The 9,438-nt window shown below is 41.0% G+C and overlaps 1 protein-coding gene across 2 annotated transcripts; it reads right to left on the reverse strand.

Moving 5' to 3' along the window:
* Window positions 1-2,346: 2,346 nt before the first annotated feature.
* On the reverse strand, window positions 2,347-8,937 carry nrsn1l (neurensin 1-like). Of its 2 annotated transcripts, none has more exons than XM_032535988.1 (4): window positions 8,840-8,937; window positions 5,690-5,763; window positions 4,873-5,025; window positions 2,347-3,421 (listed from the first exon to the last, which is right to left on the reverse strand). In XM_032535988.1, exons 2-4 carry the CDS (start codon window positions 5,747-5,749, stop codon window positions 3,011-3,013), a joined length of 624 nt encoding a protein of 207 aa, XP_032391879.1. In that variant the 5' UTR covers window positions 5,750-5,763; window positions 8,840-8,937; the 3' UTR covers window positions 2,347-3,010. The 2 variants fall into 2 exon arrangements, with proteins under 2 accessions (XP_032391879.1, XP_032391880.1); XM_032535989.1 differs by having other exon boundaries at window positions 5,690-5,754; window positions 8,840-8,935.
* Between the last annotated feature and the right edge of the window lie 501 nt (window positions 8,938-9,438).

Here is a 9,438-nt window from a genome sequence, read left to right on the forward strand (position 1 = left end):
TAAACAACGGACAAATAGAGTCTTTAAACCCTTCAGATGTAAAGTTATTCGCTGTCAAAGTGACGTAAAAATGAATGGCCGTCAATGGACGGCGGGTGATGGCTTCATAGCATTGAAATGGCGCCATAGGAGCTACATTTAGAGACGAGAGGCTTACCCCCTTGGGTTTAGCGAGTAGTGTGTAAGGGAGAAGTTCCGCGTAGAGATGTTAGCCAGGGTGCTGGATGGGTCAAACACAGGACTTTCACCCAGGAGAGCGGGGTTTGTGTCCCGTGGGTGTCCTTAAACGTCCCGTTATTGCCAGGGAAGCTGCTTTCTTCTTTATTTATTAGTATTTTTATTTAGTCCACCCACAAGATTTCCCAAAACAGAGACAGCGTCATAATGGTCCGACCAAAAGGCTAAAGGAGACAACAAACATGTGTGAAAATGTTGATATTGGCGAAGATTTTCCATTTTAATCCTTAACCCTTCTGCATTTGAGCGGCAAATTGAATGTCCTGCAATCCGTGTGCAGGTGAAAGGAAACATAGATCATCTATGTGATCTATGCAATATCATAACCTTGTCTCCTTGACTCTTGTACCACTGTTATTTAAAATAAATAATTGATACAAATATTGAGCGAAAATTCAACAAACGTGAAGTGGAAGGTGAAAACACATCTTTTTTTTTTTTTTCATTTGTCAAGGTCTCTGGTTGAAGTCATGGGGCCTCATTTATGCATTTAATTTAGTTTTATTATAAGAACTAGATGATCTATTTAGATCAAGTTGGGCTTTTGAAGTCAGATATGTGTTTAAAATACTACAGCTGCTGCCTCTTAGTTGATTAGTCCACAAATCTGTCATTTTTGGTCCTAGTCAACTAAGATTTCTTCAGTCAGTTAGTCATTTTTATGCTTTTTCGGGATGAATGAATGAATTTCCAATTCTATTTCATGAGCAAATCTATGGTAAACACAATATTTAAAGTGGCGCTTTTGCATGAACTTTGCGGGGAAACTCCAGATCTTACAACTCTGTCAATTAAATCAACATTTGAGTGTTAGTTGACTGAGAATGTCTTTAGTCAAGGACTCCCTTATAAAATACCCTGTCTCTGACTGTCTAGTAGTGATGGCCAAACGAAGCTTCATGAACCAGTGTCTTTATTTTCTGAGCCCACTAGATGGTGCTCTTGGTTTTAAGAGAAAGACCTAAGGCATTGCAATTCACTATGTTCTCAACCAATTGTGGAACAGAGAGTTCCATCTAGTGGGCTCAGAAAATAAAGACACTGGTTCACGAAGCTTCATTTGGCCATCACTACTGTCTAGCTGGCGAGCTAACTTGCTAACCAGCTCGGCTAGGCTAGCACAAGTCCGTCACAATTAGGGTTGGGTTCCTATGCAACTGGTGGGAATCGGTATCGGCAAATTTTGGTTTTACTAAATGTGTTGACTGAAATATTTTCCCTCTGTTGCTCCAAAACAGACTTAAAAGTATCACGCTTTCTCTGTTGTCTACCGTTAGCTAGCTAGGCTACTTTTAAAATGCCCTGTTTTCCTTCTGGGCTCTGGTTAGCATTCCAACTCAACATTTATTTTGTTACTTTTTAATAGTATAACTGTTATCTGTTAAATTATTGAAGTTTTGTATTAAGTGACTTGGGATTACCTATTACATATTGAAGTGACGTTTTGTTAACTTTAAATATTTTCCAATTTTTAAAAAAAACTCTATAAAAGAGCCTTACTTTGATGTTATTTTTCAGTTTTTCAAGAATCGGTTTAGGAATCCGAGTTGTTTTAACGATACCCAACCCCAGTCACAGCTCCCAGAGCTTCTCTCAATTTTCTCTTTACTGTTCTATTTGCACTCCCTGGAATTCCGTTCCCTGTTGCACAGCGTTACACAAAATAAAAAGATTTTGGAGAAGGAATGTTAAGTGTTGTGGTTTGGGGTTTTTGTTGGGAATGTTTTACCGTTTCTGCCTCCCTGTGAATGTCTCAGTGTTTTCCCAGGTCCCGTGTGCTTGTGTCCTGTTCCCCCGGTAAGCGTCTGTGTGTTTCACTTCCTGTTTATTTTGAAGTCTGCTTCTGTCTTGTCTTGTCTAGCTTACTTTGTTTGTCTGATTGCTGCCGCCTAATGTGATTACCTGATGTCTCACCTGTCCCTCATTACCTAATTACTCTTGTATTTAACCCCAGTGTTTCCTCTGCTTCTTGTGGACCATTGTCGTTTTGTCAGCCGCTGTTCTATGTGTTTGCTGGTCATGGTTCATCCTCGAGCCTGTTGTACTAATGTTTCTACGTTCCGGAGATTCCCGTTCCTCCCGTTTGTTCTCTGTGAGTACTCCCTGGAATATCCCCTGTGATTGCCTTACCCTGCTCTGCTTTGGTTTTGGTGTTTTTTGGATTTCCTGTGTCTTGGACTTGCCCTCCCCGTGTTTTTGTGGACTGTAATAAAGACTTTTTGTTGAAGTGCTACTCGCCTGCTCCGACTCTGCTTTTGGGTCCTCCCCTCATCATCCCGTCACAGTTAAGCTCTCCAAGCTTACAATCTTCCTTTCAGTCAGGTAGCCAATTAGCTTAGCCTGGTCGACATAGGCTACAATGAGTTCACACAGTTTATTACATATTTGTACCGTTGACTCCTCTGCGTCATTCCTCTTGTGTGGAGCAGGACGGTTAAATAAAAGTGGATAGTGCAATATAGCTAATAAGCTATGATAAATGGCTCTATTTTGGTCTCTCAGGCTCTCATCCCTTATAGTGTCAAAGTTGAACTCTACATGAAACATATGCTCAGATTATTTAATGGCGATTCCATGGGAATGAATTAGTTTTACCCTTTAAATCCAGGTGTGTCCACCCCCTTTTGGTCCAACTGTAATAACACAAAACAACCTCCATTTGAACAATTTGCATGGTAAAATGACACTTTAACAACAATTTTAGGACCAGGTAAATGAGTCCCCAGGACTAGAACAAAAGCCTGTACACAATGTAGCTCAGGGGTGATATTTTTTAAGAAGTGGACTGCACAATTTCCACTTTTGACAGTGTGACGGGTGTCTTCCCCTCTATAGCTGGCGGCTTAGTGACCACATCCCCGGGATCCCTAAATCCCTTCCACTTTGACCCTGACTCTTCTCTCCGCTCCCCTTGCCCCGGTCTGTGGAACAGCCTCTCTTTCAAGTTGCCCCTGGGGAGGATCCAAAAGACCACCCCCATCGTCGCCATGGCCGAGCCAAAACAGCAGAGCCCGATCCCGGCTGCGTTGCTGAGGTGCAGCCCCCAGTTAAACCTGACAGCCTGGCTGTCCAGGAAGAACAGGTCCCCCTCTCCAAAGGACTCAATTTTATGGGGAGTGGAGTAGCCCACTGACAGGCTGGCAATACCTGCACCCAGGATCAGGAGACCCAGGGCCAAGGACACCTGGAGGAAGAAGGAGACAGAGAAAAATACCAAACGTGGATTTATATGCAGCCTTGGTCCTTTGTTTTCTACAGGGGGTCCTATTTGCTCAGTGCTCTTCACTTCTTGTTAGGAAAGGTCATTTTCACAATGCCAAAAGGGCAGGGGGCTTACATGCAATCCCTCACCTTTACAAATACCACCATACCACTGCTTGCACTTCATCATACAGAATTAAAAATGCACTGTTTGCACATTATAACGAGTATATCACAGAGAGGTTTTTTTTAGAGTTATTACACTGGTGAAGCTTAATGCTGGCAAGTGAAAACAATTACCAGACGACACCATGTGTCACAGAGGTGGAACATCTCTGTCTGCAGCCCTCCCCTGACCAACATTAACAAGGACAGTAGTCTAATCTTGGAAATAAAAGGGGAAAAGAATCTCAAAATAAGGTTTAATGAAATATTACAACTTTTCTTCAACTGGATCTTGTTGAAAAGGGGAGTTCACTAAAAGCTTTTTCTATCACAATAAGACTCAAAATAGCATGTAATTGAAATTAACTTTAAATTTGAAAGTGGATGTTTGTTACATAACTTCAATTCCGGTTACACAAGGGATGCAGAACGTGACATATTCTCCCCTGGTGGAACCCATGGTTTCCTGGGTGAAGGTCCTGCATTCGCCTGATGCATCTACCACCCAACCTACCTCCTCACGTGGAATTTGACTAAGGTGACCAGATTTCTCAGAGAAAATCCGGGGACATTTTCAGCTCAGAAGCAAATATACCTCCAAAACACGTCATGTTTTTATTTTTGTCAAACTTAAAACGGGGACACTAGACCTAGAGCTGTTTCCCCCAACAGACAACATTATGGAAAGGATTTCTAAGGAGTTTGACCTTTCTGTTAAAGATTAAGATCCTTTTTTAAAACATAAAAGTCAGCGAAATTGCATTGGCAAAGCCAAGACTCCATGTAAATAGTCAAGGATGTTAGCATCGTAAAACACGGCTTTCTAAAACATCTGAGCTCTGAACAGCGCTGCTTGATCGGCTCCGTTTGGTCAGTGTTTTCTTTCTTTCATTCCACTTTCGGGTCTGTCAGTCACAGTCGAAACCGGGGACATTTCCGGGGACAGATCCAGCCGGGGACAGGTCACCAAAACCGGGGACTGTCCCCAGAAACCGGGGACGTCTGGTCACCCTAAATTTGGCGCTCTTATACTTTGTCACGCTAGTTGCTTTGCTCCTGTCATGATAATACGGATAATAAATCGTAACTGCTGCTTGAACTTGTTTTTTTCCGGGGGGAGGAGAGTCTCTGAAATACACAAATATGTTTCGCTAACAAATAATGCAAGAAAAACAAGAGAAGCTGAGCAGTGAGAGTGCACACCAACAGACTATCTATCTAATGAGCGACCACATGATGTTAGCAGATCGGAGGGTGTAGCTGCTCTACCTTCCAGACTGCTGAGTTCCACCACAGGGTTGACCTCTGGTTCTGGGCGAGCCCCGGATCCTCCGGGTCTCTCTCCCACATGGAGGACGAGCACTCCTCATAGAAGTGGTGCAGATAGGAACGCACCCCAAACTGAAGACAGCTAGAACCCGCCTGGGGGGATGTTGGGCACAAAGGGACCACATGCTAAATGCAGTCCGCAAATTATAGGCTAGTGTAATTATTAAATACATATGGAGCATCAATAAAATACTAACTTGGTACATATACCAGTATGAATGTGCAAATACAAGAAGTACAAATAACTTTGGTTCTGCAAGATACTTTAACTTCACTACAACTTTTTAATTTTCCCTACCAATTTGATTAATGTGAAGTACAGGTATAGTATTACTCGCAGAAAGAAGGGTGAAAACAAGGTGACAGTGTGGTTTGACAAGTGGTAATTAACAACACTTACTGCAGTTCTGAAGGTACTTCTATATTAAAGACTTTCCTAATTATCTGGATGAAAAATGATTCAAGGTAACGTTTTGAGGACTCTAGAAAATCCTTCATTACCGTGTTGTGAAATGACAATTAACACCAGGACAAATAAAGCCCCCCTGTTACAGTATAGGGTAAGTCTGGGGTATGTGGACTGTAGTTCTTATTTCATTGGTACCCAATTTGTGAGAATGGTTTCTATTGAAATATGTGGGCTGTAATTTAAAGTGTTACCAAAGCATGTCAGATGTCCTCAGCCTATCTGCCCACTGTTGATTATACAACAATTTTAGCTTCTATAATCAAGTTAAACACCCAGGAAAAAGCTCACCTCGCTCCCAGAGGATTCTCCTCCTGAGCCCGAGACACAGGCCTCAGAGCACAGCGCCATCAGACCTCGCACACCTGCAGTGAAAGACACAGACCCATTCCGTAGGTAATACACACTGTATTCAGAGCTTTGGACAGATTGATATGTGCACATGTCAGGCTGCGTTGTTGTAACACAAACACTGTTTATCTGCTGAATATGGATTTTCCTCTATAAAAGCCTCCATCCCTGAAGAAGGCTGGTTATAAATCTTGGCCTGTGTCGCCCGTCAGGTTGCCCCAGTTATTGTTGCCGCATGTGAACGATTGACGGCTACTGTGGCCCTAGGTGGCTCTATTACCACCCACGGATGAGTCACACAGACGCAAGAGCGAGCAGACTCTATTCTTCCTCATCCACATTTGCACACGTCTCGCTGTTGTTATTCTCCCGAGGCGGTTTGATTGATTTCTTTCATTCTCTCGCCTTCAAACAGTTTCTCTTAGCGGCTACACATAGCTGATCTCAGTCGGTGCTGTACAGTGCGTTTAACCTGACTGCAGTATCAAACATAACCCTGACAAGCAAATCTGTAATCACCAACCCAGAACATCCTGCTCAGGTAGGCATGTTCCTATGTACCTTTCTCAACGGCCCAGATCTTGAACCAGACAGGATGAGCTGTCACCAAACTCCATCCAATTAAATAAGCTTTCTGTGAGCCAGGGTGATTCGTGTTTACAAGCCCTGGTATGAATGGAAATTGTGGGGATATAAACAAAACTAATATAAAAATGCATGAAAATTAACAAAAGAACCTGTGTGTAATAGCAGCAGACTGAAGAAAGCTAATTCAAACAGATAAACAACTCTGATTCCATTTGGCTGTCATGTTATTGTCTCTAAATTACCTGCTGCTGTTTGAGCTTTTACCGTATTGAGTTTTAGAAAGTGCCTTTACAAAGAAAGCTAATTGTGGCCAGATTTCATCAACGCAAACCTTGGTTTTCCTTATAAAAGAAATGATCTGACCTTTCTGGAGTTATTCATGCTGAATGTCAATGCAATTAGAAATAAGGATTCACATAAAAACGAGGTAGCCAAGTCCATAAACTAATACATCATTTTCAATGGATAACTTCATGTGAGCACTGATTAGTGACTCCAGCGGTGGAGGGTAACTAAAACCACTTAAAGGGATATTTCACCGATTAGCATTAAGCTGTGTCTCAGTAGAAACCCGGTAGTATTTTTGAATGACTGTGCTTCCCTCCCTCATGTCCCGTAAAACTAAATTTTTCCTCTGATGATGCAAAAATCGTCATTTAGCGTCATCGGAGGCATTTTTGAACTACAGCCTGCTAGTTCTGCATGTTTTCAACCCGCCCATGGGGGGTGGGACTGTCACTACCCCATGCAGTCGAGTGTCAGCCATCTTGAAGCTACGCTAACAGGCTCTCTCTTATAAGTAGCATACTTTTCCTTTTTTTAACAACTACGAGATACATAAGTACAGATTGGAGAATATGCGGCAAACTTTATTACAGACACACTACGTGATCTTCACCTGCACCTCATCAAAAGAGGTGTGCGTGGTAGCAGAACCACGGTCCGAGTGCAGGAGTTTGAGCCGTGGCTTCGTAGGGAAGCGAAGCAAGTGCATTCTGGGAGTTGTTGTCTTTCATCCACATGAACCAAAAATACATTTTGTGGCTTTTCTCGGTCTAGAAGGCACCAATTTTTAAAACATTTTCACATTTCTACTACGTAAATGACCCAATTTAACTATCTATTCATCAGCAGTCAAACTGTTTGTATTCTCAACTTGTGTATACTCAAATATTGGTTCTTGTATTTTATTCCTATTATATGTATGTTGAATGTATTGCATCCTAGTATTTTATTTATATTTATATTATGTGCTTTGTGACTGATTTTGCTACTACAATACTGTAATTTCCCATTTTATTGGATCAATATCTATCTATCTATCTATCTATCTATCTATCTATCTATCTATCTATCTATCTATCTATCTATCTTTTTAGCTGTGAAATACACCTTTAAGATTTAATTCAAAGATTCAAATTATGATAAAGCCATAACATACAGCACATTGTTGAAGATAATGATTCCCAACAAAGCGGTGCCTAACTGTTTTTTTTTCATTTTTTTGCTGACTTTTCTCAAATCTTTGCTTTTATTGTGAAATATTGTATGTCTTAATAATCTCATGACCCCTCAAATTAATTTTTGAGACCCTTTGTATTGGGTTGGTCCCAAATTGGGGAACCACTTTACTATACTACATAACTACACCAGGAAAATACTACTTATGCATATCATGTATCAGCCATAACAACCTAATAACGGCATATGGAATAACATGGTACTAAATGTTCTGCAAAATGAATACTTTTTATACTTTAAGTAAATTTCGCGGAGAGTACGGTGCTGTAGGCTACTATTACTTAGTATTTTTACGCTTTGGTTTTGGCACTTTTATTTAAGTAAAGAACTTCTTTTATTATGTTTTTTAAATAAATATGTGGAGCGCGGCCTGGTGTACCATAGGCTCTTAAGTATCAAACTAATTTTCTGGAACGCTGACATGATATATTTATTTTTCATATGGCTTACAGATAGATTTTAGCACAAACTTCCTCTATTGCTTCTCTATCCTTTACTGAGACAGTGGCACCCCTGTTTGAGTCCCATAAATACTCATTAATCACAGGAGCGCTGTCCATGGTGCTGGTAAGTTTCCCCCCCCCCTTCCCACTTTCGTCCAAATAGAGCCCAGTAAAAAATCGCACAAATTCCCATTGGATCCTAACGCACCCCGAACATGCAACAGGGTTTATTTAGTGTCTCATACTAAAAAATATAAATACTTTTTTTTTTACTATTTCCCTTTGCTTCCCTAGTCTACCACTAAGACTCGATCACATGTCGTATTATGATCCCATCTTTTCCAGGCCGAATTAAAAGGCAAGGCGGTCAGAAACTGATGGCCACAAACTAACAGAACACCGGTGAGTCATCGCGGCCATGTCACACTTTTCTCCGTCGCTCTTCCTCTTCATCTACATCTACTCTTCTTCCTTATTTTACCTCCTGTCCTCTTCTCGCTCTACCCGGGTCTACAACGTGTGCCGGACTCGGTCTTACCCCCCCGGCCGGACTGCGCGCTCCTCTCACTGGGGATCCATGTGTTGTCGGACCGGTGGAACTCCAACGCTGCTGCTGATGGGAATCTGTTGAACGGAGACACTGAGCATGCGTGCGAAAAGAGAGAAAAAAAACGTGTAAACTCTAGATAGATGACATATGACACATGTATGTTAACTCATCCCGTCTTGATCAGAGAGGTAATTTAGAGTTAGTTTAATAAAAAGTTCCTCTCAGTGTGAAATATGGTAGATGACTTTAGTAGTTACTTTGCAGATGAGGATTTTAAAAACCTATAATGATCATATGTAATACTCTGCATTGTTATGCAGTTAATAAAACACAATACATGCACTTTATTGCAAAAGTAAAATGCATATCACATGTTTCTGCATTAATAATAATAATCAATATTATAGTATGTAATAATACAACAACTAAAGAGTATATAGATATACATGCATTGATAGCAACAAAATGGGAAATTACAGTGTTGCAGCAGCAGAGTCAGTTACACAGCACAGAATATAAATGAAATACTAGGATGCAATACACATACATACAATATACATAAAATAATAATAAGATAAAATAAAAGA

The sequence above is a fragment of the Etheostoma spectabile genome, chromosome 14 (assembly GCF_008692095.1).
Source record: "Etheostoma spectabile isolate EspeVRDwgs_2016 chromosome 14, UIUC_Espe_1.0, whole genome shotgun sequence".
Taxonomy (NCBI): domain Eukaryota; kingdom Metazoa; phylum Chordata; class Actinopteri; order Perciformes; family Percidae; genus Etheostoma; species Etheostoma spectabile.

Coding starts and splice junctions, on each gene's coding strand:
- nrsn1l (XM_032535988.1), bottom strand. CDS start 5,749: ATGGCGCTGTGCTCTGAGGCCTGTGTCTCGGGCTCAGGAGGAGAATCC. Junction 5,026..5,689: donor GAGAATCCTCTGGGAGCGAG/GTGAGCTTTTTC, acceptor ACATCCCCCCAG/GCGGGTTCTAGCTGTCTTCA. Junction 3,422..4,872: donor GGAACTCAGCAGTCTGGAAG/GTAGAGCAGCTA, acceptor TTCTTCCTCCAG/GTGTCCTTGGCCCTGGGTCT.